The sequence below is a fragment of the Podarcis vaucheri genome, assembly GCF_965113315.1.
Source record: "Podarcis vaucheri genome assembly, chromosome: 10".
NCBI lineage: Eukaryota > Metazoa > Chordata > Lepidosauria > Squamata > Lacertidae > Podarcis > Podarcis vaucheri.
In genome coordinates, this window is record NC_138748.1 from 24,864,500 (window position 1) to 24,885,795 (window position 21,296).

The 21,296-nt window shown below is 43.4% G+C and overlaps 2 protein-coding genes across 5 annotated transcripts in view; one reads left to right on the forward strand and one right to left on the reverse strand.

The window, feature by feature from the left end:
* Positions 1–4,697, reverse strand: part of PUS7L (pseudouridine synthase 7 like) — a 26,673-nt gene extending 21,976 nt beyond the window's left edge. Inside the window, exons 1-2 of one of the 2 annotated variants that reach the window (XM_082239669.1) lie at positions 4,621–4,697; positions 30–952 (exon numbers count right to left, since the gene is read on the reverse strand). In XM_082239669.1, coding sequence (XP_082095795.1) covers positions 30–936 — 907 coding nt within the window. In that variant the 5' untranslated portion in view covers positions 937–952; positions 4,621–4,697. Of the gene's footprint in view, positions 1–29; positions 953–4,196; positions 4,584–4,620 lie in introns of those variants that run through there. The other variant, XM_082239668.1, reaches the window with a different exon arrangement.
* Positions 4,687–21,169, forward strand: IRAK4 (interleukin 1 receptor associated kinase 4). Of its 3 annotated transcripts, XM_082239726.1 has the most exons (13): positions 4,687–4,854; positions 6,038–6,210; positions 7,220–7,365; positions 8,170–8,349; positions 10,614–10,774; positions 11,604–11,668; positions 12,133–12,247; positions 13,683–13,792; positions 14,583–14,766; positions 15,056–15,118; positions 15,695–15,853; positions 15,950–15,981; positions 18,891–21,169. In XM_082239726.1, exons 1-13 carry the CDS (start codon positions 4,702–4,704, stop codon positions 18,928–18,930), a joined length of 1,581 nt encoding a protein of 526 aa, XP_082095852.1. In that variant the 5' UTR covers positions 4,687–4,701; the 3' UTR covers positions 18,931–21,169. The 3 variants fall into 3 exon arrangements, with proteins under 3 accessions (XP_082095852.1, XP_082095851.1, XP_082095853.1); XM_082239725.1 differs by lacking the exon at positions 18,891–21,169 and having other exon boundaries at positions 15,695–16,024; XM_082239727.1 differs by lacking the exon at positions 18,891–21,169 and having other exon boundaries at positions 4,768–4,824; positions 6,037–6,210; positions 15,695–16,024.
* The last annotated feature ends 127 nt before the right edge of the window (positions 21,170–21,296 follow it).

Below are 21,296 nucleotides of genomic sequence, written 5' to 3' on the forward strand. Positions count from 1 at the left end.
AAGTGACAAAATTGTTGTTGCATACTTACCTGTGTAAATTTCTTTTCCCATCCCACTGTCAACAGCAGCCCTTTTCCTTGAACCACTTTTCTCACGAAACCTTACTATAATGACCACCTTTTGTTGAGCGTCGGTGAAAGACTTGGTTTCCACAAGCTTCCCAAATTTTTTACTGATAAAGTGGTGAACCATCTTCCGGTGTTCCTTATCTCCATCCGGTCTGAAAGCAAACTTTGATCGTTCTAGTTTGGCATCTAAAAATTTCATAAAGCCACATGCTTCCTCTTCAGACACCAGCTGGCAAAGATCTTGGTAGTCCGGATTTGCTTTTACAATAATCTCGCCACATTTTGTCACCGTGGCTAAGAAAGGGTATTCCTGTCTGATGGCACCATGCAAGCTGGCTCGATTCTTCTTGTCAAGGACTGGACCAAGAGAAAATTCATCTGGAGGAACCGCTAGTTCAGATTTAGATTCCCACATGTCTTTCACACGGCAAGCAAACTGACCAAGTTGCTCCCTTAAGGGCTTATCTAATAAGGAGTCCAGGTTAACAGCTTTGGCAAGGTGGTTTTCAGGTACATTATCAGATTTATATTCTTCACTTTCTCCAGCAGAGAAAGAAGGACATTCTGGGGAACAGTGAACATCATCATCATCCCGAATGTTGCAATATTCCTCATCTGTGCACAGTTCTGGACGACTCAGTCTCAGCTTTTTGGGATCCTGTTGACAGAACCCAGCTTGTTCCGACAAGCTCTCACAGGATTTATTAGGAGAATCTGCTGTGATCTCATTAACTAACTGCCCAAATGCATTAATTTCTGTTACTACAAAGTCCTTTGGGAATGTTTTTAAGCTGCCGCAGAAGCCAATGTGATCATTCACGTAAGTGCAAGAGTGGAATGCCACTGCCCTGTCAGAATCTTCTTCCATTACAATATTATACAGCCTGGAAAAATGAAGAAAAGATGGAGCCAAGTCTTAGAAAATCATACACAATCACTCTCTGTTAAGTTACAGATAGGTAGCCGTGTTGGTCTGCCATAGTCAAAATAAAAAAATTCCTTCCAGTAGCACCTTAAAGACCAACTAAGTTAGTTCTTGGTATGAGCTTTCAGTGTATCTGAAGAAGTGTGCATGCACACGAAAGCTCATACCAAGAACTAACTTAGTTGGTCTTTAAGGTGCTACTGGAAGGAATTTTTTTATTTTGACTCTCTGTTAAGTTAAATTTGGAGGAAGTAGCTTATATTCCTTTTCTTTCCTTCTTTACACAAATCAGCACAATTTTAATATCTGTATACTGTACAAAGGCCAAAATCTTAAGCACATAACATTTTCAAAGGATGGTCGAATAAACAGGATCTTTTGCTTAGCACTGAGTATTCGTGCTCACTGTTGCCCTCTGCTGCAACATACCCATAATTCGGTGGGTATATAATGAATGGATAGAAGGAAGTGCTTTGAGCCGGGCTGACATCAGGGGTCAGTCAACACCTTGGGGCAGCTGCTGATGGGCCAGTATCTCAGCAGCACCCATTAGTTCTGTAGCAGTATCACCTCCTCCTTAGACAGCAGGTCCCCCAGAGCAGATGCTGCCCCTTTTGCCTGCAAAAGGAGACATAAATGAGTTGCGATTGCATGGAACAGCTACCACGGTCAGCCTTGGGGCAGCTGCTGATGGGCCAGTATCTCAGCAGCACCCATTAGTTCTGTAGCAGTATCACCTCCTCCTTAGACAGCAGGTCCCCCAGAGCAGATGCTGCCCCTTTTGCCTGCAAAAGGAGACATAAATGAGTTGCGATTGCATGGAACAGCTACCACGGTCTCTGCTTACTCACTTGCTATTGTGGTAAGGCCTGGGTCCATCATGCTGTGTCAGGAAGGGAACAGGCAGGGAAGCTTCTGCCTCCCCTTTCCACTTTCCTTCTCTCTTTGGGTGAAATTCTGGGAGCAGAGCTGGACTGGACTTACACAGAACCAGCCAGAGAGAAAGAGAGCAATACAGTGGTACCTCAGGTTAAGTACTTAATTCGTTCTGGAGGTCCGTTCTTAACCTGAAACTGTTCTTAACCTGAAGCACCACTTTAGCTAATGGGGCCTCCTGCTGCTGCCGTGCCGCCAGAGCACGATTTCTGTTCTCATCCTGAAGCAAAGGTCTTAACCTGAGGTACTATTTCTGGGTTATCGGAGTCTGTAACCTGAAGTGTCTGTAACCCGAGGTACCACTGTACTCTTCCCACTCTTTTGCTCCCTTTAGACATTTAAAGCACACTGCTTCTCCCAAAGAATCCTGGGAACTGTATTTTACCCACCACGAAGTCAAAATTCCCAGCATCCGTAACTCCAGGTTGCTACCTTTCATGCAGCTCAGTTGAGCATGAGACTGATAATGTCAGGGCCATGGGTTCAAGCCCAACATTGGACAAAATATCCCTGCATTGCATATCCTATGCCCTTTTAAAATGTGGCTCTTTATTTTGCATGGAGAAGGGGGTGTTATTGGGTTGTTGCTTTTATTTTGATTACATATATTGTGGTTTTATATTTTGATTTTGTTCTGTGAACTGCCCTGAGATCTCTGGGTATAGGGCAGTGTATAAATTCAATCCACAACAACAACAATATCCTTGTGGTGTCTTCCAAATCTATGATTCTATGTTTTCCCAGTAGTGATGTATGGAAGTGAGAGCTGGACTATAAAGAAGGCTGATTGCCGAAGAATTGATGCTTTTGAATTATGGTGCTGGAGGAGACTCTTGAGAGTCCCATGGACTGCAAGATCAAACCTATCCATTCTGAAGGAAATCGGCCCTGAGTGCTCACTGGAAGGACAGATCCTGAAGCTGAGGCTCCAACACTTTGGCCACTGCATGAGAAGAGAAGACTCCCTGGAAAAGACCCTGATGTTGGGAAAGATGGAGGGCACAAGGAGAAGGGGACGACAGAGGATGAGATGGTTGGACAGTGTTCTTGAAGCTACCAGCATGAGTTTGACCAAACTGTGGGAGGCCGTGGAAGACAGGAGTGCCTGGCGTGCTCTGGTCCATGGGGTCACCAACAAATGATCTCACAGTGATCAAGCCAGACCCACATAGAAGTAATTTTCTCTGAGAAAGAGAGAGAGAAGGGGGCTCAGCGATCCTTGCAAGAGCAGCCCCATTCCCTACGGTTGCAGGAAGCTGCTGCTTGTTGCTTCCTATTGCTAGCCAGGCTCTACTTCAGTTCATAGCTGTCAACCGTCCCTTATTTGGAGGGAAAGTCCCTTATCCCAGCGCCGTGTCCCGCTGCTGTCCCTTATTGATGATGTCCCTTAAATTACCAGGGTTTCAAAGGAAGCAGCTCCTCTCCCTCCCTCCCTGCCGGCCAGGGAGGAGGGAGGCTCCAACTGTGTTGATTGGCTGCGGTGCTCACCCAATAAGGAGTCTAAGAATGACTAGGGGATGGAGCTTGCATGCCTTGTGCCGATCAAATCGGCCGCATTGCCTGGGGACTCGCCTTTGCTCAGCGCTTCCCAGCGGAGAGGTGATGGTGGTTTTCCTTGCTGCATCCCCTTTGCCGGGTTGCTGCGCTGTGGGAACCACCACTTGAGGCTTCGTTTGGCTCCTGGCTGGGCTTTCTGCCTTTGGCTCAGAGGGGCTCAGAAGTTGAACATACCTGTTTCCAAAAAATCCCTTATTTTGGCTGCTGGTCCCTTATTTTCAAATCTGCAAGTTGACAGCTATGCTTTGTTGTTGTTTAGTCGTGTCCGACTCTTCGTGACCCCATGGACCAAAGCACGCCAGGCACCCCTGTCTTCCACCGCCTCCCGCAGTTTGGTCAGGCTCATGTTTGTAGCTTCGAGAACACCGTCCAGCCATCTTGTCCTCTGTCGTCCCCTTCTCCTTGTGCCCTCCATCTTTCCCAAAGCTATGCTTTAGTTGTGGGCTAATGCGTAGACCTCCAAATGCTACTGGAGAGCAGCTCGCATCCCCCTGGGCATTAGCCACACTGGCTGGGATTTGCAGCACGAGAACATCTGGAGGACCACGTGTCTCCTTGATCTTAAGGTCTCTCTACCTTGCAGGCAGAAACTCCCAGGTTCAATCCAGGTAGGGCTGGGAATGCCCCCCCCCCCGCTTTCTGACCCCCTTGGGGAGCCGCTACCAGTCCGAGTCGGCAACACTGAGGTAGGCAGACCAGCGGTCTCTGACCTGCTGTCAAGGCTCTTTTGCGGGCTCGCACAACGCCGACTCCCCACCGCCGGCGCAACGCTCCAATTGCAATTGTATCCAATTGCACGGAAATCCCCCTGCGAACACTTAGCACGATCCGCGCGGCGCAGGAGGACCCCTGGCGGCAATAGCGCTGGAGCGACTGGAAGGACTCTTCCATCTAGTAGAGGGGGGGAATAAAGAGGCGGAGCCAAGGAAGTGAGAGCATACCACTTTCATCAAAGTAGGGGTGGAGGCAGCGGCAAGGAAGGAGAAAGAGTAGAGGAGGAGGAGGAGATAGGATTGTATCATTGTCTAACCAAAGATAGACCAAAACCCCGCGCAGGGTAGCGGATTAAAACATTCGGGTCGGAGATAAAGCGTGGCGAAACGCCGCCGCCCCCGCCCACCGCCTCCTTGGTACCTCCCGCATAGGTTAGTAGATCCTTTCTCGATGGGGCCGAGCTTGTTTAATAGAGCGCATGCGCACAACTCCGAAGGCGAGATGGGCGGGGCTTGCTTCAAAGGAAGCGAGAGCGGTGGAAGTTCCCGGGTGACGTCGGTGGGCGGGGCGAGGGAAGCCGCGTGTCTGCATCTCCGGGCTCAGAACCAGCGTCCTCGCTCGGCGGGGAAGGGGCTTTGGCGGGGCGCTCGGAGGGTGAGAGCTAGCTTGTATTCTCGCTTTTTCTTTCTTCTGAAGCGGTGCTGGGCTTATTTGTGTGTTGTTGTTTTTTTAAAAAAAGTTTTCATTGAGTTTTACATTTTTATATTCAATACAATCATCCTTATCACAGGAAAAGAGAGAGAGAGAAAAACAAATCCCCCGCTACCCCCCCCCGACTTCCCTCAACTTCCTCCTCTGGTTCTTTAAATATTTGTTTCTTCTGCTTATTTTATTCTACCTTAATTTGTAATTTTTATCTAACTATTATTGCATTTATATCATTTTTATACCCTGTTTCCCAAATAACATCTTACATTTTCTTATTTACTTATTTATTTTCTTATGGTACCTCTTAAACTTTATACTTGTTTTCTTAATTGTAAGTGTTTAGTCAAACCCTGCAAGCGAGTCTACTTCTTTACAGTGCTTCTGTATATACGTCAAATACGGTTCCCAGTCTTTTTTAAAGTCTCTGTTGTCTTTATGTGCTGGGCTTATTTGGGTCAGGTGCAACGCAGGGTAACTACCACTGTTTGGGTCTCTGCCAGCTACGAACTCCCACCTAAAAACACTGATTCGGAAACGTCCAAAATAAAAATAAAAATAGGAACCTTCCTTGTTCTGTCCGCCCCTCACAACTTGCGCACAGGAAATGTTTTCTCATAATGCACCACAATTTGGTAATGCCTTCATTCTACCACCTCTGCCCCCATTGCACACTTCCACAGGCTAGTTTATTATGGATGTGTGCACATCTAAAGCAGTGTCTCCCAAACTTGGGTCTCCAGCTGTTTCTGGACTACAACTCCCATCATCCCTAGCTAGCAAGACCAGTGGTCAGGGATGATGGGAGATGCAGTCGGGGGGGGACAACAGCTGGAGAACCCCAACTTTGGGAAATGCCGAAGGAAAGCATGTCACTTCCCCACAAAAGAGTCCCAGGAACTGTAATTTTAGGGTGCTGAAAATGGTAGTTTTGTGAGTCTTTTTAAAAAATCAGCTGAGAAGTCATTTGAGGGGAGAGAGTGCAATTTAATTGTCATAGTTGCCCACTGAAGTTGGCCACAAATATGACAGGTGGGTTTTAAACCCCCATGAAGACACTACCATGCTGCCAGCTTTACATCTTCAAATAAGTCGTACAGTATTTGAAAGCAATCTCTTTCACATTTGTTAGGAATCGGAGATGAGCGACTGCCCTATAACGCCTTCAATGTGTGTGCGTTGCCTTGGCTACGGCATGATGAGGCAACTGGCTGATTTTATTGATCCGCAGGATGGATGGAAAAAATTAGCAGCAGATATAAAAGATCCCTCTGGCGCAAACATATACAGCCAATTGCACATAAGGTAGTGTACTGGTGCCAAGGGTGTGTGTGTGTGTGCTTTTTTATCCTTATCTTGCAAAACTAAGTAGGGTTTCAAATTGGATGGGGGACCGTGTGTTGAGATTCCTTCATTGCAGGGGGTTGGACTAGATGATCCTTGAGGTTCCTTCCAACTCTACAAGTTCTGTGATTGTATGACTGTTGTCTTTTGACATGGAAAGTTTTAATATGTGATATTGCATGCTTTGCTGTTGACATATTTAGATTTTCTAACCCACCAGAAATTGATTCAAGTGTCTACCAAGAGGGCCATTTTAGGGAGGGAAAGCTCCATTTGTGTAGCTTGTTCCAACTCCTTAAAAAATATTAGATATTCCACATAAGGACAGATTAATATATCTACAGAAAACAACCATATTAATTTGTCCATATATGCAATATCTAATACTTTAGGGAACCATTCTCTGGTAGTTAGGATTGATAGATACCTCTGGCATTGAAGAATAACAATTCTAGCTGCTGTTGGAATATTTCCCATCAAGTTTTTGCATTCTTTGTTTCATATATCTTTTGCTACAATTTAGCATCATTATTGCATCACATCTTAAACTGATACTTGGTATATGTTATTTGTATAGCTTCAACCCAATAACTTTGACAGCTTACTTGATGGAGCATGTAACCATCATCTTTTAAGGCCAGCACCCTCACTGTAGTTAGAGTTTTTCGTTGCAATCATAGCTGAGTTCTTAATGTGGTGGCCCTGTTCATCCCATATATTGTCAGACATCCTTTTGGATGTTAGACACATTAATGCATGAAGAGCTGGATGCTCTATCAACTGAGCTATCCAGCTATCTATCATAAGCTTGCACCAAGGCCATATTTGAAGTGGAATATATCATGCAAGCTACATTGCTATTGGCATATTAGCTTTTGAACTTTGTGGCAAAAAATTATATTCTGTGTATCTTTTTTTTTTGCAATCTTTTTTTCAAAATTAATTTGATTTTTCTTCTTTTTTTTTAAAGGCGCTTTGAAGCATTAAAACAAGTAGGAAAGAGCCCCACTTGTGAATTGCTTTTTGACTGGGGGACACAAAATTGCACTGTTAGTGATCTAGTAGACTTGTTAATCAGGAATCGCTTCTTCGCACCAGCCAAACTTTTGCTTCCAGGTAATTTTGGTCTTCACGGTGTCTCTGGCATGCATTCAAAGGGGAGGTCTAGTGGTGTTCTTATTTCTTTTGGATGGTGATTTTTAATACAGCAATTGTCTTTCAGGTGAGCATCTTTTCATGTAGCCATTTGTGAAATCCTTAATTTGGTTAATAGCTGAGAAAGACATATAAAGCACTCCTCTTTTCTGAAAAGGATCTTCACCTTGGGTCAGGAGGAACTATGGTAGAAATCCAAGTAGGCCTGTAGCCACACCAGAAACAGAATTGGAGCTATGGATTTGTAGCACCACCAGAAAACTATGTTAAAAATCTGACAAACGTATATCCCACGTATTTGTATCATGCAAGCTACATTGTGATGACTTGGCCCTGAAAGGCATTCTAAAATATGTTGAATCATGCCACAAAACCTGGTTTCCTTGTATTCCTGAAATGCAAGGTTTTTCTGGAATATTCCAACTTTTTACATATTAGCATAACCCTAGATTGTTTCACACGGGCAACCACCACAAGGGAAGGCACTTTATATTGATGCACAACATTATTGCTGCAGGTGAAGCTGGCACATTGTGTATTGCCCTCCTTACTAGTGCAAAACTGATACAGAAATTGGATTCCGTGTGGTTTTTGTGATGTCTCTATGCCCCAAAGTGTGAACAGATGCAACCTTAAGACATTGTGGAGATAAAGGAGTCCAGTGCACTATTAAGCCGTGACTGTTCTGTTTGTTGGTACAGAACAGCTTTCAGCAAGCTGTTTCCCACCTAAAACCTGTTTTGACTGTTTTGTATTTTATGGCAGATTCCATGAGGACAACAGACACTACAGTACCCTTATCTTTACAAGAAACTACTTGTCTGAATGAAAAAGAAAATCAAGTGGCACCTGTATTGCCTCTCTCGGTTCCAGAGAAAGGGAGCCTAACTTCAGTTTCTTGCAGCCCAAGTACAAAAGAGAGTTGTTTGCCTCTTAATGATTTAGGTAGGCAATTATTCCTTCTGTCACTCCCCTCCTGCCTTTCAGTCCAGTCCATTATGTATTGTAGAACATGATATTAAAGGGACCCCTGACCATTAGGTCCAGTCGTGGCCGACTCTGGGGTTGTGGCACTCATCTTGCTTTATTGGCCGAGGGAGCCGGCGTACAGCTTCCGTGTCATGTGGCCAGCATGACTAAGCCGCTTCTGGCGAACCAGAGCAGCATTGCATGGAAACGCCGTTTACCTTCCCGCCGGAGCGGTACCTACTTTGAAGTGCTTTCAAACTGCTAGGTTGGCAGGAGCAGGGACCGAGCAACGGGAGCTCACCCCATCGTGGGGATTCGAACCACCGACCTTCTGACCGGCAAGTCCTAGGCTCTGTGGTTTAACCCACAGTGCCACCTGTGTCCCTGAACACGATATTAGGGGACGTAATATCAACCACATGCAAAGCTGAGGTGAATATTAGGGTTGCCATATGACCAGAATTTCCCAGACATAGCCGGGATTTAGCTGGAAACAGTGTCCTGGAAGAAATCACTGGAATGTTTGGGAAAATCTGGACGTATGGCAACCCATGTCGGAAGTGTAGATTTTGGTGAATTTCCTTAAAAATAGCTCCAAAAAACCCTTCAAAATAAAGCACAGCAACTGTTTTGTCCAGATTTTCACTGTTTGAAATATGGCAACCAATATTTAAACCAGATTAAGGGACATTGAAGAATAAAACAACGAGTTATCTGTAAATAAAATTTTCTCCCCCAAGTTCTATGGTTTGAATACAACGGATAACAGGGTCATTTATATTTCAAAATTAATAATTCCAGTCCCACGCAGGGACTTTATGTTAGCCTGACTGAATGTTTTTTTCCACATCTTTTGTCAAGGATAGATATTTAAACATCCCCAGAAACGATAGACACTGTGGGTGTTCTTTGAATGTGCCAGAAACTGTAGAACATTCTTTACTACTGTCCATTGTACAACCAGCTATGCAAACGCATGCTATCCCCCTTTTTGGGTAGACTTAATATCACAGGACAATGAAAGTATCAGATTCTATCTGTCTGACATTAACCCGGAAGTAACTGCAAGGGTGGCTGAGTTTTTGTCAATAGTATCTCTTAGAGTGGTGAATGGCACTATTTAGCAGAAAGAAACCCCAATTAAAATCCTCGTTATTGCATATTTTACATGGCTGTTTTTGTATATAAAATTTTATATATGGATGTTTTATGATGGCCTATATAAACCAAATAAAGGTTTGGTGAAGTAAGTAAATATGGCAGCTGTAACAGACTAGGCAGGTATATAAATCCAGAGTTGTTTACTCAAGATGATTGCCTCCTAGGCAGTTCCAGGGAGGAGAGGCAAGGGGCAAGTGGTCTCTTTACCGGCTGGATCTTAACGTTTTAACAACTACTATAGCATTGTTTTAAGCAACCTGCTGTCAAAATATGCCAAATTTCCATTCTGAAATAAAATGTTGGAATGGTTTTTTCCCCCACCTTCCTTTGCTAACCACCCTATTTGCTTAAAGATATCTTTACTCATGACCAGTGAGGTTGGGTGGCAAATCGCTCCCCCCCCCATGGAAAAGTTTTTGTTTCAGAAGCAAATTAGAAGCAGCAAGCAGAAGCGAGTTGCAAATTCAGTATTTGGCAAGCATGGCAGTTTTCAGGTGTTTATCTTTTGTTTACTAAATACAAGTAAAACAAACACATTAAACTAGATCACTTTCTGGGGCATCAGAAATTCTTCCAGTGTGAGCAGAAGAGTTTCCGATTTTTTAAAAAACCCCTCTGGTCACTGCTTGTAGCTAGAGAGTTGCAAACTTTTTCTGGGGTGGAAAACTGTTTTTCTGTCGAGGAGCACACATGCCTGAGGCTAATCTGTTTGGGGCTGCATGCTGAAGCAGGTGGGGCACCTGTGCTCTCTCACCTACTTTCTTTGCCGCCTATTTCTCCCTTGTTCCTACCTGCATGAAACCAGGCTGAGCGTTTCCTAAAGCCCTGAGTCACAGATTGCTCTCCTTTGACTTATACAGCCTTGCATAATAATAGCTAACTGATCTTCATCTTGCTTTCTCTCCACCTTTTGCTGGCATCTCCTGAAAAGCAAAGACAAATCTCTGTAAGGTAAATAAATCATGGCAAGATTTGTGGTGCTGGGATTTGAATTTTTTTCTTTTTTTAAAATCCTGCTGGGTCCCCACCCCCATAAAAATTTGAATTTGAGATCTCCACTCACATTTCTTCTCTTTCAGTATTGCAGAGCTTTTCGTTTGATAAACTGAGAAGTCTTACAAATAACTTTGACGATCGAACTGTGTCGGCTGGTGGCAACAAGATTGGCGAAGGAGGTTTTGGAGTGGTGTACAAAGGATGCATTAATGGCAGAACAGTGGCAGTGAAAAGACTTACTTCTGTAGGTTTCCTGTTACTATGTATATCATCATTTGCACTGTGAATTATCTTTTCTCTCTCTCTCTCAAAGTGTAAGCAAAATTGAGGCATGAAAATGGCCAGAAAACCATGCGATGAGGCACCCTATGTATCACACATCTATCATATAACATTTAAGAGCAGAGCAGAGGAAGTATTGCAAATTTTGGGGCTTATTATGCATTTTTTTGTCATAAATCCGATAAAGAATAATATTTTACTGTGAAATCCTACTCACAAGCAAGCCCTATTGAATTCAGTTGGGCTTACTCATATGCAGTCTAAATATGCCCCTTCGTGTAAACTTCTTGTTATCACTTGCACCCCAGAGTATTTTTCTTTTCTTTTTTGGCCCCTTGGTGCCCTGGACTCATTTGGGAGGAAGGTGTGAGATAGAAATAGGATAACAAATAACTATTGCATAAAAGTGATGGTGGAATAACTCCCAGCACACTCTAGATCCTTGAGGGTAGGAAGATTGCTTGTGTATTTTCCCCCCATTGTGGCTCCTTGCTTGTGGAATTCTCCCACCGGTCAGTTAGCTTCTAGGCTGCTTGTTAACAAAGATGCTAATGAGTTCACTTGCAGTTGGGTTTCAAAGGCTCAGAGCTAGCTTTCCCTACTGCTGTATTTCTTTTGATGCACCTCATTGAATATCTCTGAGCAATACCTGGAAGATACAGAAAACCTTGAGGGCCTGGCTCTGGATACCACCCTATTTGCCACTGTTAAGTACAAAGCTTTCATTATGTGGTTGGCCTAGAACCGGTCTGCTTCCCATTAACCTCCCATTATTTTAAATGTCATTATAGGTGACCGATGTAAGTATCGAAGACCTGAAAAAGCAGTTCGAACAAGAAATCAGCATTATGGCAGAGTACGTTGTGAGCGGTTTCCCCCCTCTATACAACCACAACCAAAATCTTAGCACAAGATCCAGCTCCCCACCATTCCCCAGTTCTGACTGCTTATTTTACAGAAAATATAATAATGCATGCTGGGGTTAAAGATGTGCACAGCGCCTCGTGTACTTTGATCCTCACTATTTTGAGCACTGTCTGGCAGTGGCCCTCCAGGATTTTGGAAAGGAATTTTTCCCATCCGTGCGTGGAAATTCCAAGGATCGAACCCAGAAAGTTTTGCATGCATGTGCTCTGCCACTGAATTGTGCATGAAAACATACTATTGGCATCAAATAAACTTACTGTATGTAGTTTGTGTTACTGAAATCGTTGATCAAGATTATGTCTAGGTTCATTGGAGCCATCTAATTCCTAACCTTTCAGAACAGTAAATACGAAAACCCAGACTAACAAGGCTGTTGGTTTGTTTTTGTCACAGATGTCAGCACGAGAACCTAGTAGAATTGCTTGGATTCTCAAATGACTCCGATCAGCCTTGCCTTGTTTATGATTATATGCCTAATGGCTCATTGCTTGACAGACTAGCTTGCCTGGTAAGTGAAATACTTGCTTATTGTCGATGCCTCTTTGAAACTGCTAAACTGAGAGGGGGAAACTGAAATATCTGGAATCTATTGTAGATGTGAAGTATCTGATCACAAGGACCTCTTTCCCTTGCAGGCCTCTCCTATTGATTGTGATGAAGGATAGCTCTGAATGTGCAAAGATATGTGTGTACAGAGCTACGTTTTAATACAGTGGCAAGGGCAGCCTTTGTAGACAGAAGCTTTGTAGACAGTATAAGCTGGAGTACATGATATTTCACATTTTGCAAAGCTGGTTACTTGAAACAAGAACATCAGGCAAATATTATTTGGTGGCACTGATTGGTTTTCCTCTTATCACTGTGTATATCACTGGTATGATGTCAATCATCTTTTCATTGTTTACTTTGGCACAATATTATTCCATTTTGAAGGGTGATCAGCTTCATTTTCTTAAGAAGGTTATGGTGTTAGCTTTAAAGAGGAAAACTTCTGTGTTTTGGTCTGGTTTGGATAGTTTTATACTGCATTGGGTTCAGGGTTATGTGAATGAGCCTGCTTGGGCTTATGCGCCTCCTTTTCATCTGAGATGGCCACAGTGAGCAGGTCAGAAGCTTTGACTTCCTGTTTTAAACTAACCTAGAATTTATGGTTGTGTCCAAACTAAGGAGAAGTCTGGTTAATTCAAACCATGGTTTGTTGAACAAAGCCCATGACTCAGTGAACCATAGTGCTAACTAGTCTGGTCACAATTCTAGTTTATTTAACACAAACCTTGAAAGCGTCCAATTTCCTTCCAGCAGTACTGAACAAGGATGAGAGAGGGAGGGGCATGGGAGCCCCATTAGGCTCCTTCATGCGATAGATGAATGCAAAGGCCCAGGAAATGAATGTGATATTATTATTAATATTTGTTGATCACTCGTAGCCGAGTAAGATTGTCTTCCATGAACACGGTCTTAACAGTGAGTCCATAAGTGACTGTGAAAGGCAATTCTGGATCCACACAACCTTCCACAGTGGGGACATAGGTTTCCGGGTGGGAGTCATTTTGCGGTGAGGGTTTGCCAAATGTGCCTTCCTCGTAGCACGTTTCTCCCTTTCATCCTGAGTTTGAGCGTCTTCAAAACTCATGACACCTTTGGTAAAGGCTGTTCTCCAATTGGAGCGCTTGCAGGCCAGTGTTTCCCAATTGTTGGTGTTTATACTACATTTTTAAAGATTTTCCTTGAGAGAGTCCTTGAACCTCTTTTGTTGACCACCAGCATTAAGCTTGCCATTTTTAAGTTCAGAATAGAGTAGTTGCTTTGGAAGGCAACAATCAGGTATCCACATAACATGACCAGTCCAGCGAAGTTGAAGAATCATTGCTTCAACACTTTGATATTCTAGGCCTCTCTGCCTAGAAATATTAACTCACTTCCACTCTCCACTTGTTTTTAAGGATAACACGGCACCAATTCCTTGGGAAACAAGATGTAAGATTGCTTATGGGGCATCCAATGGAATCTGTTTTTTACATGAAAATAACCACATTCACCGGGATGTTAAAAGGTAAAATCTAAAAAACTAATTATTGCACTAAGGACAGATAGTTCCATCTTTGTTTTGTCAGTATTATTCAAACATGCTTTTTAAATTAAAAAAAAAACACAAAAACATTTATGGTGATTTGCGGACAGGGCAATATTTGTGTTCTACGTTAATCTTGACACTGAATAGAAGAAGGCAACAGTGTAAAGATAATTGTTGCTGGGTGTGTGGTTGTTTATGTCAGAGGCTTAGTGCTGTCCAGCTGGCCATAGATAAGACTCCAGGCTCCCAGGCAGTTCCAAACAATTGATTTATTTGACAAAGTTCAAATGTACATCTCCAGTGTTTCCATTAACCTCCTTCCCCTTGTGTGCAGTTGCTCCCTCTAATGTTACTTCCTCCTTTTCCGCACCCAGCATGCAAGTCTGCAAAAACTCCTCCCCTTACTTCCTCTGTGTACAGCATGACTTGTCCCAGGCTCATCTTCCTCCCCCTCTACGTCAGACTGACTGTCAGACGACAAGCTGCTGATAATCTCTTTAGGCTCTCTATAACTGCTGGTTTCTCTCCTTTCATCTTTTCCCGTTTGCCTCTCCCTGACAGTTTAGTAGAGAAAAGTGTTTTGGATGTGGCCATAATTCTCTTTTATCCCGCAAACTACAAGCATGAAATAACAATGAAACCTGGAGCATTAGCTAAAAATACAGCTCCCACCTTACTTTTCATTTGATTATTGCAGCACCATCTCCTTGAGAAGGAGTGTTGAAGAACCTAACAGAATTCAGTCCCCTTTTTTGTTTATGTTTTTCAGTGCAAATATCTTACTTACTGAGAACTTTGTGGCGAAACTGTCTGACTTCGGACTTGCAAGGGCTTCAGTAAGGTTGACGCACACTATCCTAACGGACAGAATTGTCGGAACAGCAGCCTATATGGCCCCAGAAGCTTTGCGTGGGGAGATAACCCCGAAATCTGATATCTTCAGCTTTGGCGTGGTGAGTGAAAAAACACCAAAAAGTTATTTGGAAGCTAATATATATGAGAGTAGTGCTATTAATATGTGCAAGGCTAGTAGTCTGATAATAGGCAGGTTCAGCAAAGGGAGTATCAGCTGCCTTGGGATCAATTGTTGAAGGAAGGCATAACAACCTTTTCTTTAAAACTTTTCCTTGCACAAGGTTTTTCATTGAGTGGTTCTGTGCACTGGTTTCTTATAGTAGTTCATGACGTGTATTTCACTTTCTTTTGTTTTTTGTTCTTGTTTTCTGATTATCTTTCTTTTAGGTGTTACTTGAAATAATAACTGGACTTACTCCTGTGGACGAAAACCGGGACCCCCAATTATTGGTAATTTCTTCTTCTAGAAATACGTTTAGAATAAATACACATTGCATTTTTCAGCAAACTAGAAGTTAGCTGCTGTGTCAAGCCTGTTGAAGAGTCTACAGCATCAAAAGACCGTGACTTAGGTTAAAACAAGAATTGTGGCAGGAGCTGACATTGACTAGAATGTCAGTGAATCTACCACCATTGTCTTGTTGTAATTAAAGTGTGTTACTACAACGTCTGCATGAGCATACAACTAGAGCCAAGGACTACACGTTGGAATCTCTTTAACTAAAGTCATGTAGCACTAGGGCAAAACACTTGTTTTTTCCAGGAGAGGGATTAAGCAACAGAACAACAAGCCAGAGCTGGTTACAGAATATGGGCAGCATTCAGATCAAACTGATGGGAGGAGAAGTATATAAAGAGGAACCATTGATATGGAGTGGTGGGGAATAAAAAGCGACTATCCTCTCTTTCTGTCTTGGCTTGTGTGAATGTGGCAGGGCTAGTGACTTTATGGTTCCTCCTCCTTGGGCTTGTCTTCCCACCCAGCCTTCATAGTCCTGCTCTGACGCTATTTCTGCTTCCAAACAGCTGTCTATCAAAGAGGAAATTGAAGATGAAGAAAAGACGATTCAAGATTACGTTGATGAAAAGATGAGCAGCTGGAATATTGCATCAATTGAACAGATGTATTCAGTTGCATGCCAGTGTCTGCACGAAAAAAAGAACAGGAGGCCAGATAGTAAGACGGTACCAGGATATTTTTATGCTCTTGTCCTTTGTATGGCTTTTGAGAGTGTGTTTACATTTGGCGAGTGTGAATTTATATTTCTGCTTCCCTTGCAGGTCAGACAACACTTGCAAGACCTGCTGGCTGAGTAAGGTCTCTCCTGTACTGTGACTTAAAAGCAAGTCTATTGACGTACTGAGGCCTTGTGACCACTCTGTTCCCTAAGGTGTAAAAAACTAGACACAACACAGGATATTGGTTTGGGATCAAATAAGGCCACAACTTTATTGGTTACAGATGTGAGGTTTGTCCATAGGCATTTGGATAAGCAACTGCACGTCACTCCCACTCGCTGGGAGTGTTTCTAAGGGTGAAGCTGGGGGGGGGGGTACCCTAGGACCTAGGTCAAATCAGGGTACCCCCCCAAGCAGTTCCCGTTGGTGGAGTGGTATGACCTTTGCCGCCGCCTGGGCATCGGGCAGGAGCTCTTCCTTCTGGATCCTTTTAACAGGATACCCTTACCTGTGGAGGGGTAGGCAGAGGCTACAGCCTCCCCTCCAAACAATACTAGGTTTACCCAATGCCTATCCGCCTTACAAAGTTGTGACGCTTCCTATGAGGTAGGCGAAAACCCAAATGGTGATGCCAATTAGCTAAGTGGGGGAAATTCCTGCCCAGCCCTTGAAAATTAGGCCACTGATATTGTCCATAGCAAGGTCAAACCATCCCCAAAAAACCCTAATCTGAGAGAGGGAGGGTGGGAGGACCGGTGCGGCAAGAGAAAGGCTGAAAGGCCCCACCAGCCAGACATTTAAACTTCCCCTGGGCACAGCACAAAGGGTCATGATTGGCCGGTTGGTCCTATGCCCAGGGGAACACCCATTAAACCTACAGCCATGGGTCCATTTGGCAGGGATACGATCTGGCCTGCGATAGGCCGGTTTTCCAGGGCTGTTGTCCTTGCAAGCTTATCGCCCTCAATTCTGCCTGCCTGCAGCTTGGAGAACAACACTGTAGGTTTGGCTCCTTCTTACTCAGTGGCCATACCCCGTAGCAGAAATCCAGGAGTTAATACATTCCTTAAGCATCCCTGCTACAGTTCTGAAATGTTTCTGTATGAGCAGCTTTCTCATCCACCTTGTTCTAAGCTCGTGTGTGACACTCCAATAACAAGGAGGTGCAAGAGCTGCACTATTACATGCAAATCCACGCTAGCAGTTTCCTGGTTTCCTGTTGGCCTCTATTTGACTAAAACTGCTTAAGAAAGTTGTCTGCAGCCAACTTGTCAATCTTGATTTCCGCCCCCCTCTTGAAAACTATAGCTGTTGGAGCCCATCTTCCAGACTTGCCTGTGTGCCTAATCAAAAGTAAACGGAATCAAAGAGGAATTGGGTATACTTGCTGCTTCTGTAATTGATTTCTGAAATAATAGCTTAACACATGCAAACAACTAATAATAAAAATGAACAGCTGGGATGGTCAAACAGCTTGATGCTGGGATGGTACTGTAGCTTCCCAGTCCCCACTTTCAAAACTATATAAAAACAATTGCTGATGGTTTTAATTGGGCAACTTATTCCGATTTGTGCCAGATGCAGAAACGAGGCCGTTTTTAGCAGTTCTACCAATGGCAATTGCAGTCTGACTTTAAAAGGGAGCAAAGCAAATAAGCAAAAGCTGCCTGTAGCGCGGGCAAGTAGACCTCTAAGCTGTTCTCCTGTGGAAAAAAACAGCAGCTAATGAGGCTGCCGTTCACATAGCTCAAGCCATATAAAAGCAAGTGAAACGGGTGCCTAGAGCAACAGTTTAGCGAGAGCTAGGACTGCATGGTCCAACACACTCGGCATCCTGTGCCAGGTGAAAAATCCATTTTGTAAGCTGCACAAATGTGCTTGAGCCTTTGCCAACCTTGTTAAGTGGAGGAAGTGGCAATGATACATGTCTGCTATGAACAATCCAGATTTGTATATACCTGTGCTTCTGGTTCGGGGATTTTTACCAGGCTTGCAAGCATGCAGGCTATACTGAATTCATGGTCTAAAAGATGTTTTTGAAAAGGCTATGCTAATATTCAGGAAGTGCTAAGCTCCTTGCCAAATTACATGCTCCAGCTGTGACCTAAATGGCTCTGTTGGCTCAGGAAGCCAAAGCCAATCTTTTTCAAGAAGTATATTTCGCAGTTCTCATAGGAACCATGAAACTCTGAACCTGTTCCCCCATTGTATTTTTGTCAGCAGAAAGCCACATAGGCATACAAAGATAACCAGAGAGTATGTGAATTGCCCTGTTTTTTTCCTGCATCACTGTGTCTTCTGAAGAGTGCTAGAGAATCAATCCTGCTTATGATGGCACATCAATTTGGACTATCAAACAACCATTTTGTGTTGTCAAACAATGCTGCTACCCTTTTCTAAGATGGAAGACACCATACACACCATGGACATTGTATTTTCTTTTTCATAGAATCATAGAATCATAGAGTTGGAAGAGACCACAAGGGCCATTGAGTCCAACCCCCTGCCAAGCAGATCCCGTATTTTCTTTTTCAGTTCTTGTTTCTACTTAATGCATATGATGACTTTGAGATACAGTATATTCATGAGACAATGACTCGAGAGCCTTTATAAATTCAAAGTAGGTGATGAAAGAATTCATTTATTCAGCCAGAAGATAACATCTAAAAGATGAACATAAGTACCTATAATCAAAAACAGTTTATTCAGTACATTAGTCTAACTGCATATATCTTTTTCAAAGCAAGTTTTTTTCATAAATTATTTTGCTAATTTTTTCTAATATATTCACTGCCCATCTCCTAGTATGTTAATATTTAATTAACAGGCACTCAGGGTTGATCAGTGTAGAATAAATTTCATCCCTGGCATGCTTTCCTAGTAGATTTTATTTTGGTCTGGCGACTCATTGATTATAGCATGATGATGTGTCTGCCTATAACCCCACTTCTGAAGATACATCAGGTGAGAAATTACAGGGCAGAAACTCAACATTGCAGTGGGTGAAATGATGCACTTATCGTGCCTTTGTAAATACATGCAGGCAGTGGAGAACAGCACAGAGAAGAGCAGAAGCCTCATAAACAGAACTGCAAGACCTCAAGGAACGACACTCTCCACATGAACCTACCTGGACCCTGAGATCATCTTCTCAGGCCCTTCTTCATGTGCCTCCTTCACAAGAGGTCCAGCGGGTGGCAATACAAGAACTGGCCTTCTCTGCAGTGGCTTCCTGTTTGTGGAATGATCTCCCCAAGGAGGTTTGCCTGTTGCCTTCGTTATACACCTTTAGATGCCAGGCAGAAACATTCCTTTTTATCCAGGTCTTTGGCCAACTAACATCCTCTATCCTTTTAAATATGCTTGGGGGAGGGAAGATTGGGGAGTTATTGTTTTGTTTTTTTCTTGTTCTTGTTGTGTATTTTTGTCTTGTATTTCTGTGGTGTGCACTGCCCTGGGATCTACAGATGAAGGGTTTAATAAATGATAATACTGTACTTGGGGCCAGAAAGGAAGGTGAGTTTTTTTCATCACTGGACTAGCCTAGAACACACGTCACAAGGGGTAGCGCAGCAGTGGGGAATCTGGGCCCATTTAGACCTGGCAGAAGTCCTGCATGAAGTGGCGCTGGTGTGGATTTTTGGGGCGAGGGCAAAGAGATGATCCTTTTCAGTAGTCAGGATCCACTGAAATGTTGCACTTGGAAAGCAGTTCTCTTTGTTCCACTGTCACGGTGACAGGAAAGAGGAAAGGCCCTCACCCGACCCCTATCATATCGTGCAGTCACCTGGCCCTGCCCTTTGCAGTCTGACCCACCCCAGTGATAAGACACTTGGCTATTTTCAGAATAACGTATCCTTAATGGTTAACTGCAGCCACATTTCATGCACTCCATGCTCCTGCTAAAACAGCCTCTTAGATTCCTTGAATTACCCTTCTACAGCAGTTTTCTTGGTGCATGAATGCCAACGCCTGCTTATCTTGAGAAGATAAGAACTAAGAACAATGTGCTATTTGTCATGGGCTGCAAAAGACAAAAGTATTAGGGTTCGACGTGGGACGCTCAGTTACAAATCATCTCCTTTGTACACCATTTGTTCCATGGAAAAGATTAGCAATAGTTATGCAGTTAAAATATGTCTGCCTAATCTGCAGCAATTCACTATGCAAAACTGTCTAGTGATGCATGTGTTAAAATATGCAATAGAAGGCACATTTCGGGGGTTTTCCCATTCTGTTTTAAACCAAGGAGCCTATGCCGTTTTTCATTTGCAGCAGTTCCATGTTGCCGAAAGAGCATAGCCGCAATCTCATCGTTCCAGCCAATGCCATTTTAGGACAGGAAGTGAAGTTCTGAAGTCCTTCCACCAGCTCCCCTGGGTTCAAATTGATTGGAGTGTTTTGGAAGAAGCAAGCTATGCTGCTACTGTAAAGAGGGAACTATTCCCCTAGCAGAACCGAAGTAAAATGCAGTGTCTTCATTTCAGGGAGTAACCAACATGGCATGCTCCATGTGTTGTTGGAGTACAGTTCCCATCATCTCTCACTATTGGTCAGGTTGGCTGGGGCTGGTAGGAGTTGGAGTCCCAACATCTGGTGGGCTATTCCTGCACTGAACCTGGAACAACCTACAGCAGGGATGGGGAATCTGTGGTCCTCTAGATTTCATTGGATTCCAACGCCCTTCAGCCCCATACAGCTTGGCTATAGGTCAGGGATACCCCAGCAGCACCATTCTTGATCTACAGCAGTGATGGCAGGTTGCCATCCAAATTAGCTTACAACTCAGTCCTTTTGTTATTCCAGTAAGGAAGTGTTTAGCCATGATCACAGTAGAGTGGCATTAATATGCTGACATTACAAGAGAGCCAAACGTTTGTGATTAACAGTGATCTGCGAAAGTTCCATGGAAAGGTGAAACGCTTTCTTTTCAGCAACCTTTTAAATTTAAACAAATTGTTTCCTTTAAAACAAGCTCTCGCCTACCATTTATACTGGGAGGGAGAGACAAAAAGCCACGGAAGCAGTTTAGTGATCTGAAGGTTAAGAAAGACCAACTAAGGCAGGGAATGTCGGTTACATAAAGCCCTAGTGAATTCAATAGAATTTACTTCCAAAACAAACTCAGTAAGAAGCACAGATTATTTAACGTAGAAAGCTGGGATGGTGACCATATGTGTACTTTAACTGTTCACTTACTGGGAAGCAGTTGTTCATGGTTTGCATCAGCTGTGGCTGTTGTTCAACAGAAACAGATAGTTTTTGCTTAATCCAATTGCATTAAATCAGCTGGGAAAGGCTTGCTTCCTCAACCTAAGCATATTAGTTTGTCTCAAACTACAACCATTTTATTATTTCATACCTGCTGCCTGGAGAACATCTTTACTTAGATACAAGAAACACATGAGAATACGCTTAATGGTTTGCTCATGAACCGGGCCAGAACCTG